The sequence below is a fragment of the Dendrobates tinctorius genome, unplaced genomic scaffold (genome assembly GCF_039654945.1).
Source record: "Dendrobates tinctorius isolate UK_male_01 unplaced genomic scaffold, ASM3965494v1 ptg000043l, whole genome shotgun sequence".
NCBI classification, from domain to species: Eukaryota; Metazoa; Chordata; class Amphibia; order Anura; family Dendrobatidae; genus Dendrobates; species Dendrobates tinctorius.
Window position 1 is genome coordinate 12,599,680 of NW_027361711.1, and position 21,133 is coordinate 12,620,812.

General features: G+C 44.4%; 1 protein-coding gene across 5 annotated transcripts in view; it reads left to right on the forward strand.

Annotated features, from left to right (window-relative positions):
* The window catches only part of SH3TC2 (SH3 domain and tetratricopeptide repeats 2), a 154,749-nt gene extending 146,278 nt beyond the window's left edge, over positions 1-8,471 (forward strand). For all 5 annotated transcript variants that reach the window (XM_073575210.1, XM_073575208.1, XM_073575211.1 and 2 more), the window contains one exon: positions 678-8,471. In XM_073575210.1, coding sequence (XP_073431311.1) covers positions 678-869 — 192 coding nt within the window. In that variant the 3' untranslated portion in view covers positions 870-8,471. The remainder of the gene's footprint in view (positions 1-677) is intronic.
* The last annotated feature ends 12,662 nt before the right edge of the window (positions 8,472-21,133 follow it).

The following is a 21,133-nucleotide window of genomic DNA, read 5'->3' on the forward strand; positions in this document are numbered from 1 at the left end:
CAGCATGGATCATGGTCCTGAGACCCCCGTCAATTGCATAATAAACCCTTGAGAAAAGCATAGCTCAGCAGACAAGAGAGCACACAGAGTGGAGTACAGAATGAATAGAAAACATAAGCATCATAGCCTAGGCTTTCTTTTGAGCTTGTACTCTGGTCTGCATACACTCTTGTCTGCTGAGTGACTCACTTCTTGGGGGTCTATTGCATGATTGGTGGTCCGACCCTTACAATCTGCAGGAATTCAAGCGCCTTCTGTATATGAAAAATGAGGCAGAAAGAGTAGCTATTGTGTAATTTTTTTTATTGGTAAGCCATTTGAAATAGAACAATAAAAAAGACTATAAACTATTAACAAATGAAGAAAGCGTTTCTTAGAAGCAGAAATGTAAAAATATGGCCGCTCCTTTACACTGATCATGATCTGCCTCCTGATTAGTTTAGCATTTCATGGAGGGACGATATTGAAATTCCTCACAGTAGATGTGAAGGAAATAGCATGCTGAGACAATGTAATAACTTGGTAAACATTCCAATTCAATGTGAGTACATAACGGCACGTGAACATGTCTGCGTGTACTGTGTGCATTATTCCTGATGAGTGAAAGGTGGTGATATTTCCTCTTGGATAAAGGAATAGAACAGCTGTCCTGATGTCACCGTGTTACCTGTTTACAGGATGCGGAAGATGCCGTCACTTACCTCTCCTTGGCCCTTGCAGCTGCGATCGAAGTGGGCAATGAAGAATTTCAGCTGCTGTTAATGGGGAAACTTTCTGATGTGTATGGGAAGTTCCTTCGTGATGAAGAACAGGCGGATATTTTCATTAAACAAATCCTGCGACTTGGCAATAACCAGACTTTTACATGAATCTGTGCCATTTATTTGCTCCTAAACGGCGAAAAGCTGCACACAAATCCCTTCCATTGTACATAGCAGATGGGGTTACAGGAGACCAGGTGTTGTAATGGTCACAGGCGAGATATTGGACGCGAGGTTGCTAAAGATTAGATCCTAGTCATCGGTTCTGGATGATACAGGATTAGAGTTATTGCACATGGCTCTTCATAACATCTCAGGTATAAAGGTGAGCATCTTCTTATCCCTTAGGGATTTGGGAGGATTTATGTGGACGGCGCTTTCTATCCACTTTGATTTCCCAAATATGAATCATCCAATACTAAATTCACCGGAGAAAGACGCTGAACGATATTGAATCTCTTCTAAAAATCCGAAAATACTGGAAACCACTCGGCACCTTATAAATGCTGATATTAGAACAGAAAGCAATGATATAGGTAAATATCGGCAGCAATGATCACTAGACAGTATCGTATAGTAAATGTGACCCCTCAATTCTAATAACTGGAAAGAAGCAATGAAAACAATTCGGTAGAATATAAATTTATAAATTCATTATTGTTATTGTTGCAATCTGTAGTTATTTATGCAATTTTTAAGGGGGTTTCAACCATCTTAGTAGAAAGTCTAGGCTATGGACATATCTTAAATAGATGTATATAGATTTATATATATAGGGATTATTTTCCTAAATATTTTAAAAGCCTTTTTACAGCCTTCATTTCACTGTTGTAGCCAGTAATGCTGATTGCCACTATTGCTTACTTGAATGGGCCAGGCCGTGTCAAAGCTTTTCCATGACAAAATATCACTTTAAACCACTGCATGTAATAAAATTCCCTCCGCAGATACAATTTAGAGATTGAGTAAATTATTTGAAAATGTTTCTGCCATTTTGATGGACAACTAAAATAAATGAAGAACACTATTCAGCAACTTATAACTTGAGATGAGCAAATAAATTCAAGTGGAATTAAATTCTACTCAAATTTTACAAAAATCCACATTCACGCAGCCAAAATATGGATTTTTTTTGTGATATACTCCCATTAGGATTCAGCAAAATGGATGCCTCTAAGTTTTAAAAGTCCATCAAAATGTAAAAAAAAATCTTTATTCTCATTTTTTCAGCCCTACATGTATCCTATCCGGTTCATCTTTAGATTGCCTCTGCTCTTATTGAAATCCATGGGCCTCTCACAATAACATTGAATCTCCAGGGAACAAGTGAATTTGAATTTTGCCTGATCCGCTCATCTCTACTTATAACCATCAATTTCACAACCAACAATATTAATTGATATTGGATATGGTATCCTGTCCTGTATTCTTTATTTACTTTAGAAAAAAGTTCTAATAAAAATGAATGCTCAAGCTGGACGAGGACACTTTTGACATTATAATGTTTTCTCATTTAATGCTGTCACTCATTTTTAGGAGATATCCTTTGGTAATACCAGAAAAGATTGGTGGAAGACAATGGCATTTCTGAAAAGGCGCCAATCACAATCCTGTTTGCAATATATTAGTTGCTGTATGTGTGCAATACCAATTATGGTAACCATAAGTGTAGATATCTGCTCATTTCTTTGAGATTGATGTTCCATGACTTAGCACCTGCTTACCTACAGAGAGAATGGGGCTGCTGCATCAGCTGAAAATATCCATTTAGATTGACTTAAAGGGGTTTTCCCCACAAAGTACATTTTAATCAATAGATCCAGAAACAATAATAAATTCCACAATTGGTGTTTTTTTTTCCTGTGCTGAGATGATCTTATAAATGTGCCCTTGCTGTGTACTGTGTAATGGCTGTGTCTGACTGTGTAGGAACATGAGCTGATCATACCACAGCTCCTGGGAAGGCGAGGACGCCGATGTAAATTATGATGTAAGTATAAAGAAGAAACAGAAGTGGCTCACAGATGCTGCTTTCTGAGGTAACACATTAACCTGGCCTAAGGGAACACATTTCCCTGACTGAGGTAATACATGTCTCTGCCTGAGCTAACACATTTTCCTGCCTTAGTTAACTCATTTCCTTTCATGAGGTACTACATAATCCTACCCTAAGTAACACATTTTCCCTGCCTGAGGTAACACATTCCCTTGCCTGAAATACCACATTTCCCTGCCTGAGGTAGCACATATCCCTGCTTGAGGTAAGACATTTCCCTGCCTGAGGTAACACATTTCCCTGCCTGAGGTAACACATTTCCCTGCCTGAGGTAACACATTTCCCTGATTGAGGTAAGACATTTCCCTGCCTGAGGTAACACATTTCCCTGATTGAGGTAACACATTTCCCTGCCTGAGGTAACACATTTTCCTAATTGAGGTAACACATTTCCTTGAATGAAATAGCACATTTCCCTGCCTGAGGCAACACATTTCCTTGACTGAGATAGCACATTTCCTTACCTGAGATAGCACATTTACTTGCCTGAGGTAGCACATCTCCCTGTCTGCGGTAGCAAATTTCCTTGCCTGAGGTAACACATTTCCCTGCCTGAGGTAACACATTTTTCTGCCTAAGGTAGCACATTTCTGTGCCTGAGGTAACACATTTCCCTGCCTGATGTAACACATTTCCTTACCTTCCTGTGGTAACACATTTTCCTGCCTAAGGTAACACATTTCCTTGTCTGAGGTAATACATTTCCTTGCCTGCCTGAGGTAGCACATTTCTCTGCCTGAGGTAACACATTTCTCTGCCTGATGTTACACATTTCCCTTCCTGAGGTAACACATTACTCTGCCTGAAGTAATACATTTCCTTGCCTGACTGAGGTACCACATTTCCCTGCTTGAAGTAACACATTTCCTTGCCTGCCTGAGGTATCACATTTCCCTGCCTGAGGTAACACATTTATTTGCCTGAGGTAACATAGGAGTAAGTGTTTCTGCCATGTCTCCAGCCTTCTGAGCTCATCATAAATCAAGTCAGTGACATAGGAGCTCCAGCACCACTGAGCTTATATGTCAATGATTTATGATGAGCTCACAGGACTGGTGATGCATCCGAAATACTCTGAAAATATCAGCTGGAGCCCCTTATTTTTAGTTTGCATGGTTACCTATCATAAGTGGCTACACATCCCTTCCTTCCCATGAGCTGTAGTGTGTGCCGACCAAGAAATAGAGCAGGTCTGTACGGTCAGACACATCCATTACACAGCATATAGAAGGGCAAAATTTATAAGATGATCACAGCATAGGAATATTTTTATTAACATATCCAATTGTGGACCTTATTATTATTCCAAGATTTATTTCTTAAAATGTACTTTGTGGGAAAACCCCTTTTAATTTTTTTTTTTTAGGCTACGCTCACACGTAGCGGAACTCTCGCGGACGTTACCGCGAGAATTCCGGAATTCCATTCCATGAGAAAATCGCATTTTAAGTTCCCGCGATTTTCCCGTAGAAAAACTAGCATTTTGCAAGCGTAATTAGCTTGCAGACTGCTAGCGTTTTCCAAGCGATCTGGAGCATCGCTTGGAGAACTGATTGACAGGTTGATCACACTCGTCAAACATAGTGTTTGACAAGTGTGACCAACTTTTTACTACTGATGCTGCCTATGCAGCATCAGTAGTAAAAGATAAAATGTAAAAAATGAAAAAAATAAAAAATATTGTTATTCTCACCTTCCGGCGTCCCTCACAGCCTTCCCGCCTCTCTCCACGCTCCCGGTCCCAGTAATCCTTTGCGAGAATGACCGTGAGACGCCGCACTCCCGCGACGTCATCGCGAATGACCGCGAGATGTCGCGCTCCCGCGAGATCGCGATGTCATCACGGACATTCTCGCGTGGAGAGAGCCGGAAGGTGAGAATAACAATATTTTTTATTTTAATTCTATTTTTTACAGGGATATGGTACCCAAAGCCCGGAGGACAGTCTCCTCTCCTCCAGACCGTGGGTACCATCCGCAAATGTTCTGCTTACTTTTCGCATGGTGGGCACAGCCACATGCGGAAAGTAAGCAGAACAATGCATTCCTATGTGGGCAGAATCGCCGCGATTCCGCTAAATTAATGAGCATGCTGCGTTTTTTACTGCGAAGCTATTCTTCTGCGGAAAAAAACGCAGCATTAGCACAGCATTGCAGAATCCCATAGGATTGCATGGGATGCTTATTTTTCGTGTTTTTGCTGCAAAATCACGCGTTTAAAACGGCCGCGAAAAAACCGCGACGTGTGAACTCAGCCTTAATGTTGTACATTACATTTAAGAGAGTTTTGTCATTAAAGTATCATCAGTGCTGTTCAACTGCTGGAACACCCAAAGTTCAAGTTAATAGGGCATGGTTGTACTGCTGTTTGAAGATCAATATCGACTGGCCAAGCCACTTACAACACATTGAATTTACACCCAGCTACCATGCTTGATAGAGGCAAAAACCTACTAGAGATAGATAGATGGATAGATAGATGGATAGATAGATTGATTACTGTGGTATGAGAACATTTTTGATAATGAAAGATACTTCCAGGTAAGCCCTAACATTTCAGAAATGGTATAAATCAGGGACAAGTATAAAATGCATTACTGGATGCTGCAATGTCCTTTAGAGCTTGGTTCTCACATAGGGAAAACTAAAGGGAAAAATCCATTGCCGATTCACGATAAAATTTCTTTTAAAGGGGTTGTCCACCTTTGGGAACAATTTTTGCTTAAAATACTTTTTTGCAATTGGGTTTTATTAAAAATGTTGCACCGTTTGGCTTTCACAGGCTCCTTGTTTCCCTGCACATTAAAGGGGTACTGTGAGAAATGTAAAAAGATAAATAATTAAAAAAAATAAAGTACATTTAAATATTAAACATTTTACTTAATACCTTTATTTAAAAAAAATATAATCTTTAGTTACTGCACCATTAAAATTGTAAATATGAGGGGCTCCCAGCAGTTTCCCAGCTTTGAGGTTGTTGGACGGGCTACGTAAAGACATCTGCTCAACACAGAAGTTGGGTGAGGGCGGCATCCTGTCAGATATTCTGAACGCGCATGCCTCTGTTCACCGAACCTGACAGGACCAAGCCGAGGAGCGAGGACTTACGCAGAAGATAACTTTTCTAGCTGACTGAGATTCATCATTTATCTCCTCAGCCTGCCAGGTTGATTGGAGGGCAGGAGGACGCCGTGGAGCTGCTCGAATAAACTGTACAAACTGTCTTCTGTCTATCCTAAGTACAAATATACATTACACTATATATGCTGTCAATATAATATATTCTAGATGAGTATAAACTGTCTCCAGCAGACATCTTTATGCAGCCTGTCCTACAACCTCAAAGCTAGGAAACTGCTGGGAGCTGACATATTTAAAATCCTAACTAAAGATGACCTTTTTGCTAGATAAAGGTAAAATTTGTAATATTTAAATGTACCGTATATACTCGTGTATAAGCTGAGTTTTTCAGCACTTTTCTTGTGCTGAAAATGCCCCCCTCGGCATATGCACAAGTCAATTGTCCCAGAAAACCGGAGGTGGAGGGGGAGTGGCGGAGCAGCGGGTCACAGAGGCAGGAGCAGGTGACTGTGTCTAAGGCCTGTGCCACCGCTAAAGAGAAATGAATATTAATTTCTCTTATAGCGCGCACAGTTACACCCGCAGCTGCCGGCTTCCAGAAGACATCCTACTCACCTTCCTGCGCACCCCCGCTGCATCTCGTTGGTTCCGGCGCCAGCAGCATTTCCGATCGAGCGATTACGTGGCTCCGCTCACTAAAGGTAATGAATATGCACGCCTCTACACTCCCATAGGCGTGGAGTGAATATTAATTACCTCAATGAGCGGGGCCACGTGATCGCTCGGCAGGAAGAGCTGCTGGCACCGGAACAAGATGCACAGAAAGGAGAGTAGGATGTTTGTTTTTTTTAAATAGGAAACATGCATGCAAGGATAGGAGATAAGGAGCCATGCATACAAGGACAGCAATGGGAGAGCCATACATACCAGGACAGCGATGGGGAGCCATGCATACAAGGACAGGGACCGGGAGCTAAGCATACATGGATAGGGGATAAGGAGCCATGCATACAAGGATAGCAATGGGGAGCCATACATACCAGGACAGTGATGGGGGAGCCATGCATACAAGGACAGGGACTGGGGAGCCAAGCATACAAGGACAGGGGATATGGAGCCATGCATACCAGGACAGGAAAGAGGGGCCAATGCATATCCGGCTTATACTCGAGTCAATAAGCTTACCCAGTTTTTTGTGGCAAAATTAGGTGCCTCGGCTTATACTCAGGTTGGCTTATACGTGAGTATATACGGTACTTCATTTATTTTAATTAGTTATTTTTCTTACCTTTCTCTGAGTGCCCCATTAAACTTTGATGTAATCTGTGGACATAAATCAGCTGAGAGGAGATCAGAAAAAGACCATCAGAATGAGCTCACTGAAAGATTGTTAGTTGGCTCTTTCTTCAGGCAGCAATACAACAAAGAGGTGATAGAAGTCAAATGGTACAACATTTTTAATGAAACCCAATGGAAAAATGATTTTTTAGCCCTATATACATGGATTTTAGAAAAAGAAAATGGCTTCAGATTTCACTCTATTCTTTGCAGAGCAAAATCTGGAGTAAAAATCAGCAGATGGAATTGATATGCTTTGGATTTAATATCTGCACTACATTTACATTTCTTTTCAGATTTTTGTGTATATGAGATTTATTTAAAAAATCATCTAGTTCGCTGCTGTTGAAATTCTCTAATCTGCAAATCTGGAAAATCGTCAGAGTACTCACTACCTGTAAACGCGCCTTGTAAAATATCTTAACTGTTTTCTTGTCATTATCCTGCTCACACAGATGTCATATCTGCTGCCATAGGTGCCATGTTTATAAATGAATCCTAATTCTGTCATTGCATGCACTGAATATGGGCTGATTGTGATTGCTATCTGATGACATCAAATTCATCAAATTGCACATGGCGCATTGTAAAAATTACAAGCAGATGAAGATTTTTCCTAGTTAACTGCATGAAAAATTTAAGTGTCACAAGAATACATTGGTACTTGCACGGTTGAAGCTAAAATCAAATGTTGTGCACACTGACCTATAAATATGGCCTTTATGTATAGGAATGAGAAGTCATCACAGTAATCAATGATGCCCATCATATTCCTTTTGCAAAAAAATGTACTGTTCTTTTTTGGGTTGGGTGTGACTGATTTGCTTCTCCTGCACAGTGTAGATAGAATATGCAATTGGCTGAAAGTGAAAGTATGGATCAGGTGAGGCTGATGCAGTGTCTCCCTCTCCCCTTGCATTGTCCTTACTGACTTTTACATTTTGATTGATATTCTGTTTTTGTTTTTCATTTCTAATTGATAATATATATATATATATATATATATATATATATATATATAATGAGAACATATGAGGCACTGAGATTGGCGCAGCCTGCGTATCTTATACTTCCTGCATAGAGATACAGATAGAAAATGGTTATGCTCTACATGGTAACGAGAGGACTAGCTAACATAGGAAACCCCCTTCTAAAATGTTGCAAATTTATTAGATATGAAATTGGACTTATAACACGTATACAAAACACACTAATAAAAATAACAAATCCACACGGCTTATTATCTTGTTGTGGGCATATAATACAATGATAAAGCTGAGTAGAACTATAATGCCTTGATGCTGTACCTAAAGCAATCTGTTACTGCCTACCTGCTGAGCTTGGCACCCTAAAACAGGATAATGGAGCCCACGCTCTCCGGTGGCTGTCCCTCAGAGGCCCTAGATGGACCTATTCTATTAACGGATAGTCAGATAAATATCCTTAGAGGGATCAGATATATCTCACATTACTACCAGGAAAATATATACTAAGACAGGCCATACAAAAAAGGAAGATTGGTACTCATCAGAGAACATTCTAAATAGCTGCTTCAATGCGCTTCCCCATCAGGTTCATCAGGAGGCTTGATACAAACACAGGATGTCAGGTCATGATGATGTTAAGCATTGGTAATGACAGTAATCAAAGAATCTTCATGGGACATAGCAGTACGGAGCAATGTACACTTTTTGAACTGAGCAAGCAAGCCCTCCAACAGCAGGAGTAGGCTGGATGATGACACTTTATATGGTGCTAGCTTTAAAAATCCCTGGCACAGAAATTGTGATAGATAACACAGTAGAGCAAAAAAAATGTGCAGGTTCCTCTTCCAGCGTCCACTTTGTCAGCCCATGGCCACCAGACCAGAGCCCTCCAAACCTTCTATTTGTCAGCATCCCGGCACCTCTTCTGATTAGTAGGCCTGTTGTGACATCATCATTGCGTCATGCTTATCAAGCACCTTGGATACCGGCAGGTGATAGTAGGTTTGCCTTGCTATAGCAAGGCAGCCATAGAGTACTGATGTGCCTGCTAAACCTTTTTATTTAATTTTGCCAAGTTTTGTTGTTCCCACTAGATGGTAATATTGAGATGCCATTATACACTGGTACAAAGAATTCCCAAAGCCTTGCAGTATGTTATCAACTAATGACATACAGGAGAAGGAAAAAAACAAAAGCAAAGAAAACCGAATGAAACGGAAAGTTGTTCTATTCTATTGGTTGAACGTTTCTGTACATGAAATTCCAGAGTGTAAGAACATATGTAAGTAGCATGTATGAATATGATGTTCATGCAATGGATATGAGCCTAATGTAAATAAAAAGATTTTATATATTTATATATGTGGCGCCCCTGAGGCTCAGTCGCCACAGAGGTACTGCACCTCCTCCTGAGGTGTGGTGGCCCCACCATCCAGGTAAGTTGGAGGCTCCTGACCACGCTCCAACACTCACACCCCACACAACAGAGTAGTTCAGCAAAGCCACATTGCAGCTCCTTGCTTAGAGAGTAGCAGAGCACCTTTGGTGGTTCCCTGCTTGGAACACTAAACGTGCTGGGAGGCGGGTGGAGTTGAGAATATTTAGGAATGTTTAGGATTACAGGTCAGTCTGAGAGAGGAAGCCACTTAGAGAGGAGGAACGAAGATCCCTGAGAGAGGGATGGAGGAAGGAGGTGCTGCAGCAGACCTCAGTGACCTGGGTCTGCTGGCACGGGAAAGGAAAGAAGGAGAAAGACATTGAACTGAAACCTGATCTTCCATAAGAGAGAGAGATTAGTACGGAACGAAGGAGAAAAGGGAACAGAGGACGTGGTTTAGGAGAGAACCCTGCGTAGAAGTTCTAAGCGCAAGGCCGGGGCCCGGTCCCCGAGGTTGTATGGATGCTAATGGTCCTGCAGCAGACACCGGTGGAGTAGTGGACTGTAAATGCACTACTCCCATCTAAGACTTGGGGCACAACACCAACATGGATAGAGAGCCGGGACTCAGGAGTAAGGAGTCCCCGAAGCAGGCTACAGCTGTCTGCCGTACAAGTAGAGTTCTTGGGAACACCTGTTAGGAGGAACTCCAGTGTAACTCAGTACTAGGAGATCTTCACACTAAAAGGCGCTATAAGAGGAGACGTTCAGAAAGGCACATGTTAGCAGAGCGTTGGAAGGGAGCATTCCATCTTGCCTGGAGGTTGGCTGAGTCCCTGACCCGGAGGACATGGCACGGAGGCCGGCACCTGTGTGTACTACAGACTGTGAGTAAAGCTTTGGAACTACAAGCCCTGGTGAGGAGTCCCCGAAGCAGGCTACAGCTGTCTGCCGTACAAGTAGAGTTCTTGGGAACATCTGTCAGGAGGAACTCCATTGTAACTCAGTACTAGGAGATCTTCACACTTAAAGGCGCTATAAGAGGAGACGTTCAGAAAGGTACATGTTGTCGGAGCGTTGGAAGGGAGCATTCCATCTTGCCTGGAGGTTGACCGAGTCCCTGACCCGGAGGACACGGCACGGAGGCAGGCACCTGTGTGTACTACAGACTGTGAGTAAAGCTTTGGAACTACAAGCCCTCGTGTCCTCCATTCATTCTTGCGCCAACGCACCCAGCACCGCTACATCTGGGTACCAGCTTCTACACCGCTTGTGCCTCTCCTCTTCCCCTACATCTACACTGCCCTGGGGCTACAGCTCCACCTGTGGGGAGCTTCACCATCTTGGCTGCAACACACCACCAGCCCCAGTGGATCTGCATGCAGCGTTGGACTCTCACTTGCCGAACACCACAGGTGGTGTCACGAACTATTCCATTCACTACATTCTACCATTCAATTTCCCCCATTAATTGGGCGCCCAGGGCCTCGGACCGGGTCACCGCTGCTGTGACACATCCCGCCGACACCGGCCCGGTACCGAGTACCCCACAACCCTGGGAGGGCGACCCATATACAGTAAGCAGCCTTTTTTTCTTTTATCACATCATTGTATTGTTTCATCGTAAGACTATTCTTGTGTTGGTTCCTGCATTTATATACTGTAGAATCTGCTGCTGTTTTATTGTATTATTACATATTCTCTCAGAGTGAGAAAAACATTTAGAGAATGATGAGTTTGACAGGTGAATGCATGATCCTAGAGATGGGAAATTTATGAAATATGTAATGAGTAAATGATGTAGACGTTATTTGCTTTTGTACATTACACTTGATAAATATACTGATTCCTGTATACCAGCAAATTTTGTGGGTAATGCGGAACATTTCCTTTGCTTTCCCAGGCTGTCACTAATGTGTCCTTTCAAATGGATCACCAAAACTTGACTAGACAATGAGATAAACCGCCCAATTTCATATACAACCCTGTCATATTGAAAATGACCAAGGGGGACAGCAACACAAATATAAAAATGTAATGAATTTATGAGACTGCTTCAAAAAAAAAAAAAAAGCCAGTTATGATATTGTAAGTAATGGGGGGGTCTTCTGACCTGGCTGATGGATGTTATACCGAAGATCTTACATTGCGTTTATGGTTTGGTATTTGCAGCATGTGCAGCTGTTCTTTTTTTTCACAGCATGTCCATCATGATGCCCTTTATGTCACTTGATTAATAAGGCTATACACTGCTCATTCACCTCCAAATCAGTATTGCGAGTGTAACATTGTGTGCAAATAGGGTATATTGTTTTATATGTGAGTGGTCTCCTGTCCTGTTTCTTAAATACGCTAAGTTGTAATTCATATTTTAGTCTATTAGCGAGTGACGGGGCCTTAAAGGGAATCTGTCACCCCCTAGGACATGCATAACCTATTAATATGGGCATACAGGGGATAGAAATGTTACACTAGTCCTACCTGTATGCCTCATAACTGCAGTCTTGTTTTTGACAAATTGTATTTTATTTCTGTATGCTAATGATTTCTTCCAGGCTACGGGGCGTGCGATGCCTGGAAGAAATCTCTGCCTCTTGCTTTCATTATCATACCACAACCTCCCATCAGCATCGCTGTGCCCTGTGACGCGTAATGGTGGCCCTGGAATCCTGCGCCTGCGCCCTTCAATAGTGTAATTATAAAATATCTATTTTGCCCTTCTTTTGGCATTAGCTTCAGTGTTCTTTTGCGCAGGTGCTGGTGAGTCATGGCTACTTCTGTTACAATGACCTCCGGTGTGTGCGTTGATAAGGTGCTCTCCCCACCATGCATACATGGGTGACAGCGGCATCAGAAACTGTATGGTTCCTAACTATGCAGTGAGGAAGGAATTGGGGAGTGCACCCTATCACCTCACACATCAGTGCCTGCTCAGAAGAACGCTGGAGCCAATGCCCATAGAAGGGAGGAATAGGTACTGTATTATCGTGCTATTGCAGGCATACAGGTAGGACTATTTTAACATTTCTATCACCTGTATACCCATATTAATAGGTTATGTACGTCCCAGGGGGTGACAGATTCCCTTTAACAGTTATGGGTGCAGCACGTATTAATTTCTGATGAGTTACACAAGGTGGGAAGAATCAGCAAACAATGTATCGATTGCTCTTTAAAAAATATAGGTTATGACTCAAAATTGTGTGTTTCCTCTTTTTTATTTTCCCTATAAATATATAGCTATAGAACCATATGAACCAGTACATGAATCCAGCTCAGAAAGGCATTGGGACCGACACCAGAGGCTCTAAGCACCAGCTCCCAGTAGATAGAGCAGTCGCTCAAGACACAAGATCCAGACAGCCCAATCTCAGCACAGCATGGATTGACTACAGGAAAGCCTATGGCTAAATGCCACACACATGGATATGTGAATGCTTGGCTCTCTACAATGTCAACAGGAAATTAAGAAACTCAATGAGGCTATGGAGAACAACATTGGAAGTCAACTCAAGACAACTAGCACAAGTGACCATCAAATGCGGCAAATACCAAGGTGATGCACTGTCCCCATTGCTGTTCTGCATAGGCTTGAAACCCCTCAGTCAGATAATTACAGAGTCTGGCTATGGATGCAAGTTCAAGAGTGGAAGCACCATCATCCACTTCCTCTCCATGGATGACATCAAACTTTATGCGAAAAACGAACAAGACATCAATTCACTGATCCACCTGACAAGGATCTACAGTGAAGATATCAGGAAGTCGTTTGGACTGGAGAAGTGTGGCCGATTGGTAATCAAGAGAGGCAAGGTAGTCAAGACTTGCCACAAGTACCTCGGCATCCCACAGGGATACGGTAACCATGATGAGGAGGCAATAAAAGCAGCAACATCCAAATACCATCAAAGGGTAAGACAGGTCCTGAAGAGCCAGCTCAAAGGGAAGAATAAAATCCGTGCCATCAATACAAATGCCCTGCCAGTTATCAGATACCCTGCTGGTATAGTGTGCTGGCCCAAACAAGAGATGGAAGCTGCAGATGTGAAGACACGAAAGCTCCTCACAATGCATGGAGGTCTCCACCCTAAGTCTAGCACCCAAAGATTGTATACTAACAAAAAGGAAGGTGGTCAAGGCTTGATAAGCATCCAAGCCACCATCACAGATGAAGCAAGGAGTATCCAGGAACACATCAGAAACATGGCACTAAAAGATGAGATGCTGAGTGAAAGCCTAAGGCAGCAACAATAACAGATCTGGAAGGAAGAACAGGAACATGAAGAGCCATGGCAAGACAAGTCGCTGCATGGGATGTACCAGCGGCAGATAATAGAAGTGGCGGGCATGGAGAAACCCTACCAATGGCTCGAAAAAACTGAAAGTACCAGATCCATAGAAGCAGGAATCTACCACACTCGACAAGACCCAAGGTGCAGACTATACAAAGAAACCTCAGAAACCAACCAACACATAGTGGCAGAATGCAAAATGCAAGCAGGAACAGCATATACCAAACATCACAATCAAGTAGCGGGAATTGTATACAGGAACATCTGCACAGCATATGGGCTAAGATCCCCTAAGACCAGGTGGGAGACCCCAGAAAAAGTGGTGGAGAATGAAAGGGTGAAAATCCTGTGGGACTTCAAGATCCAGACAGATAAGCAGGTGTTGGCTAACCAACCAGACATTGTGATAGTAGACAAGGATTAGAAGACAGCAATGAATCGATGTGGCAGTGCCAAGTGACAGCAACATCAGAAAGAAGGAATATGAGAAGCTAGAGAAATACCAGGGCCTCAAAGGAGAACTGGAGAAGATGTGGAAGATGAAGGCAACAATGATGTCATGGTCACGTGTGTCAGGACGCAGATGATGTCGCAAGGCGAACCCATAACACACGTGACCCTGGATACACCGCCTCCAGTGGGGCGAATTTAAATAATAAAGCGTGCAGGTGGATACGCCGCCTCCACCTGGCGGATTTAGGTATTACACGCCATGCATACATATATCTGGAAACACCGCCTCCAGTAAGGCGCATTTAAATAATAAGGGGGGAACCTGGGTAACTTTAACAATGGTGGGCCCTGCGATAGGGAATGGGGAAATGGAGACATCCTGCACTCCCCTGAGCCAGTGTCCCTACACTCCTCACATTCCCTAAACAGGCTCCGCACCTGTCGCCGCACGCGTACCTTAACGCCCTTGCTCGCCCTGACCCTAAACCCTCACTAGGGAGTGGGTCGGTGCGGAGACTAATCCCACCACTGCACTAATAACACACATGAGGAAAGAGACAATACAGGGGAAACACCACTTTTTCCCTTCACCCATGACAGCACCACATGAGAGAGGGATCCGCCCCGCCAGGACAGGAACCTACTGAAACATAAGGGGCGGCACCTCTCCCCCGCTTCAGTTGGGTTCCTGTCCTGGAAAGGAATCCCTCTGACAGTGGCGGTGCCGGTCAGGATGAAAGACCCAGGGCCGTCCCGGCGTGTAGAGTCCGCAGGGCTGTCTTACCTGCGACGCCGGCCGTCGGCAGCTGGTAGCGCAGTCCCCGGGGTTTTGCCTGATTCGGGCCCCGGGTTCGTGCGGGCACGTCCTGATGTCCTCCCTTCGGAGGTTCCTCCACGTGCCGCCCTCCCCCTGCGCGCGCCCGTCCTTCGCCTGCATGCAGGGGAAGCCGGGGGCGGAGACCGGCGTCTGACGTCAGCGGCGCAGAGGATTCTGGGAGCGCGACCGCTGACGTCATCAGGACGCGACGGTCATAGCGCCGGCCAGGCGGCTGGCGGTCGCGGGGGGGAGGGGTAATGAGGGGCTCACTCACCGATAAAAGAGGGAGCAGAAGCGGCTGCAGGGGTGACAATGGCGTCTCAGGAGGATCGCTCACCGTCCCCATTGTCTCTGCCCCCATCGCAAGCTTCTGGTCGCAAGAGCCGCTCGAGCGGCAAAAGCAGCAGCCGTCCAAGTCACCGATCGAGGGATTCCTCGAGGTCAAAAGAGCGCAGAGCGCATGCTCCTTCGCAGCCTCAGAGCCCGGTACCGGTCTTTCCTGGGTGGTGAGTGATCTCCGTGAAAGTTAGACAACATTATAATAGGCCTTCCTATGTCTTTTTTTTTTTCTCTCCTTCCCTTTACTTAGAGAGGCAAAAAAGCTATAAGTAAAAAGAAAAACAGAGAATGTGCAATATGCCGCAGCCCTTTAGCGAAAGATTGCCAAAAGGGCTTATGTGTCAGCTGTATCCAGCGGACTATGGCTGAAGAGGTGCCGAGCCTGGCAACAAACCTCAGATCCATAATAAAATCTGAGGTACAGGGCTCGCTTAAAAAATTATTAAAAAAGAAGAGCAAGAGTAGGAAAGCCTCCCCGAGTTCCTCGTCAGGCTCCTCTTCTTCAGAGTATCAAGTGGAGTACGGGTCATCTTCATCCTCAGACAGTGATACGGGGGGCAGACCTTGCTTTCCAGTAGAAGATACGGACGCTCTCCTTAAAGCCATCAGGTCCACTATGGGCCTGCAGGAGGAGAAAATAGAGAGATCGCTGGAGGATGTAATGTTTGGCGGCCTGCAAGAAAGGAAGAAGCGTACCTTTCCGGTCAATGACAAGGTTCAGGCCCTAATCGAGAGAGAGTGGAAGAAACCGGAGAGGTCAGGTAGCCTTCCCTCCTCTTCAAAGCGAAGATACCCCTTTGAGACTAAGGACACGGACGTCTGGGACAAGGTCCCAAAGATTGACGCGGCAGTGTCTAGGTCTTCTAAGAAGTCGGCCCTGCCCCTGGAGGATTCAGGGGTTTTGAGAGACCCCTTGGATAAAAAAGCGGACTCATACCTAAGGCACACTTGGGAGGCAGCGGCAGGGGGTCTGAAACCAGCAATAGCCGGCACCTGTACAGCCCGGTCATTAATGGTCTGGTTGCAACAACTTGAAGAAAAATTAGTCTCCAAAGTACCAAGAGAAAAAATATTAGGAGAAATGTACCTGCTACACGGAGCTGCCACCTTCTTGGCTGACACCTCCGCCGACTCAATGAGGTTAACGGCAAGAGCAGCGGGGCTATCGAACGCCGCAAGACGGGCGTTATGGCTCAAAGGCTGCCCTGGGGACATTCAATCTAAAGCAAAATTATGCTCGTTACCATGTGATGGGCAGTTCCTGTTTGGAAAAAACCTGGATGACATCCTGGAGAAAGCCGGTGATAAAAAGAAGGGCTTCCCCAGATTCATAGAATCATAGAATCATAGAATTGTAGAGTTGGAAGGGACCTCCTGGGCCATCTGGTCCAACCCCCTGCTCAAAGCAGGATTCGCTAAATCATCCCAGTCAGATGTCTGTCCAGCCTCTGTTTGAAGACATCCATTGAAGGAGAACTCACCACTTCTCGTGGCAGCTTGTTCCACTCATTGATCACTCTAACTGTCAAAAAGTTTTTTCTAATATCTAATCTGTGTCTCCTCCCATTCAGTTTCATCCCATTGCTTCTAGTCTTTCCTTGTGCAAATGAGAATAAAGTTGATCCTTCTACAATGTGACAGCCCTTTAGATATTTGTAGACAGCTATTAAGTCTCCTCTCAGTCTTCTCTTTTGCAAACTAAACAATCCCAAATCCTGCAACCTTTCCTCATAAGACAGGGTTTGCAGACCGGTCACCATTCTGGTTGCTCTTTTCTGAACTTGCTCCAGTTTGTTGATGTCTTTTTTAAAATGTGGTGCCCAAAACTGGACACAATATTCCAGATGAGGTCTGACCAAAGAGGAGTAGAGGGAAATAATGACTTCACGTGATCTAGACTGTATGCTTCTGTTAATACATCCTAGAATTGCATTTGCTTTTTTTGCTGCTGCATCACACTGTTGACTCATATTCAGTCTGTGATCTATTAGTATACCCAAGTCTTTTTCACATGTGCTGTTGCTTAGGCCTATTCCTCCCATTCTATATATGCTTTTTTCATTTTTATTGCCCAGATGTAGTACTTTGCATTTCTCCCTGTTAAAAACCATTCTGTTAGTTGCTGCCCACTTCTCCAGTTTATTTAAATCGTTTTGAATCCTCTCTCTCTCTTCTCTAGTATTAGCTATCCCTCCTAGCTTTGTGTCATCAGCAAATTTAATCAGTTTACCCTCAATTCCTTCATCTAAATCGTTGATAAAGATGTTGAACAATACAGGGCCCAGGACAGAGCCCTGTGGTACCCCACTTGAGACATTCTTCCAACTGGATGTGCAGCCATTTACGACCACTCTTTGGGTCCGATCACTAAGCCAGTTATGAATCCACCTAACAGTTGCCTTGTCCATTCCATACTTAGTCATTTTTTCAATAAGGATTGTATGAGAGACTTTGTCAAATGCTTTGCTGAAGTCAAGATATACTATATCTACAGCATTTCCTTGATCCACCCAATCAGTGATACCGTCATGTTTGGGGGAACTTCCTCAACCGCCAAAAAATCCCCGCAATGACACCAGCCCTCCTGTGGGGGGAAGATTGAGGTTCTTTTCCCAAGAATGGGAGAAAATATCGGCCAACAATTGGATTCTGAACATTATCAAAAGAATGGCCTAAAAATCCCCTTCTTCCAGCATCCAAGAGCTTCATTTGTGGTAACCCCCATCAGGAAGGAACCAGGAGAGTAGTTATCCATAGAGACAGAAATCTTAGGACTGTTGGAGAAACGAGTTCTGATAGAGGTCCCAAAAGATCAAGAGAGAAGGGGGTTCTATTCTCCCCTCTTCCTAATAAAAAAACCCGATCTTTCCTTCAGAACAATAATAAATCTCAGGCGCCTCAATCAATGGATCATGAACCAAACATTCAAAATGGAATCAGTGACTTCGGCCATAAAGCTGTTACACCACAACTGCTTCATGGCCGTAATAGATTTGAAGGATGCCTATTACCATATCCCGATGCACCAAGAATACCAGAAATACCTGAGGGTAGCCCTATACATCCAGGGCGACCTCAGGCATTTTCAATTTACAGCTCTTCCGTTCGGCATCTCCATAGCGCCAAGGATTTTTACAAAAGTAATAGCAGAGATGACAGCTTTCCTTCGAATCCACAATGTGATTATGGTGCCTTACTTGGACGATTTTCTGGTCATTGGCAATTCAGAACATCACTGCGCACATCAGGTAGACAAGATACCAGAGACCCTGCAAAAACTGGGTTGGATGGTAAACTTAAAAAAATCAAAACTTCAACCCCTAAGGAAACAGACATTTCTAGGTTTTGTCTTGGACTCCGACCGACAAGTTTGTCTCTTGCCAGAGAAAAAACTAGAGAAGGTGAGAGAAATGACTCTTACGGCAATACAGCATCCTCACATGACCCTAAGAAAGGCAATGTCCCTGTTGGGCACGCTAACAGCCTGTATCCCGGCGGTCAACTGGGCACAGTTTCATACCCGTCAACTGCAGGTGGAAATCTTGTCAGCCCAGAAACGATTAAAAGGGTATTTAGAAGGGAAGCTGGAACTTTCTGAAAGGGGGAAAAACTCTCTCACTTGGTGGCTAGACGGCACAAATTTAGCAGGGGGGACTTTGTGGCACAGGCCCGTGTCCGATGTAATATTGACAGACGCAAGCTCCTCGGGATGGGGGGCACACCTGAGAGAACATATAGCCCAAGGGTCCTGAAGTCACATAGAGCAGAAGGCTTCCTCCAACTTAAGAGAGTTGAGAGCGATAAACAGAGCCCTAGATACATTCATTCCCATGTTACAGGGCCAAAACGTCCGAATTATGTCAGACAACAGGGTGGCAGTGGCGTATGTCAACCACCAGGGAGGGACAAGGTCAAACTCCCTAATGGACGAAGCCAAAAGAATCTTCCTTAAGGCAGAACAACATCTAACCTCCCTGAAGGCCCTACATATCAAAGGGACAGAAAATGTTCAAGCCGACTTTCTAAGCCGCAACAAGTTAAAACAGGGAGAGTGGGCCTTAAATCGGGTAATATTCCAAAGGATAGTACAGTTATGGGGGCAGCCGGTAATCGACCTCTTTGCCTCCAAAAGCAGCCGGCAAGTAAAGAGGTTCTGCTCATTGAACCCAGGGGAAAACCCGTGGGCAGTAGATGCTCTACAAATCCCGTGGTCGTTCAAACTGGGCTATGCCTTTCCCCCAGTAGCGTTAATCCCGGCAGTGATAAAAAAGATAAGAGACGAGCAAGCCAGAGTAATCCTCATAGCCCCGTTCTGGCCAAAAAGGCCGTGGTTTTCACTGCTACAAATGATGTCTCTCTCGGACCCGTGGGTACTGCCAGAAATTCCAGATTTATTAGCTCAGGGGCCGATATTCCACAAACAAGTCAAGGGGCTCCATCTGACGGCGTGGAATTTGAGAGGGCACTTTTGAGAGATAAAGGGTTTTCCCCGGGATTGGTGACTACTCTAATGAAAAGTAGAAAACCAATAACAACCAACATATATGGCAGGACGTGGAAGAAATTCCTACAATTCCTGGGAAGACCATTAGGTCAAGAACCTCCAATCGAGTCCATCTTGGAGTTCTTGCAGGCAGGCCTAGAGCTAGGCCTGGCGGTAAATACCCTCAAAGTACAGGTTTCAGCGCTGGGAGCATTATACAATTGCAATATAGCGGCAAACAGATGGGTAGCCAGGTTTATAAAATCTTGCCACAGATCTAGGCCAATTTCCTTACCGAAAATAGCTCCATGGGATCTAAATCTGGTACTGGAATCCCTTACGAAGGAGCCGTTTGAACCCTTACAGCAGATTTCAACTAAAAATCTCACCCTAAAAACCATCATTCTGGTAGCTCTAACGTCGGCACGTAGGGTTAGTGACTTGCAGGCCCTTTCAGTCAACCCGCCATATACACAGATATACCAGGATAGGGTGGTTATGAGAACAGACCCTGCTTACTTGCCGAAAGTAGTAACTAACTTTCACCAAAACCAAGAAATTGTCCTCCCTTCCTTTTGCGAGAATCCGAAAAACCCAGGGGAGGAAAAGTTTCATAGCCTAGACGTTAAAAGAGCCTTAGTAGAGTATATGTCTATAACCAGCCAGTGGAGGAGGTCCCAGTCCCTATTTGTAGCCTTCCAGGGTGCTAGGAAAGGTTATGGAGTGTCAAAGGGGACTATTGCCCGATGGATTAGGGAGGCCATTAGTGTAGCCTATTCAGTTAGTGGCGTCCCGGTTCCTGACGGCATCAAGGCTCATTCCACCAGAGCCGTGGCGACCTCCTGGGCTGAGAAAGCAGAGGTATCAATAGAGCAAATTTGTAAGGCCGCTACCTGGGCCTCACCCTCAACTTTCTTTAGACACTATAGACTAAATCTATCCTCCTCGGCTGACTTGACCTTTGGTAGAAGGGTGCTGCAAGCGGTGGTCCCTCCCTAAGGTGTCGAAGTCTCCAGAATCTCTCATGTGGTGCTGTCATGGGTGAAGGGAAAACCACCATGGTTACTTACCAGTAGCCGGTTTTTCCGGAACCCATGACAGCACCCGTATATTTCCCCCCCTTTTTCACCGTTTGGGTGTGCACAATAGT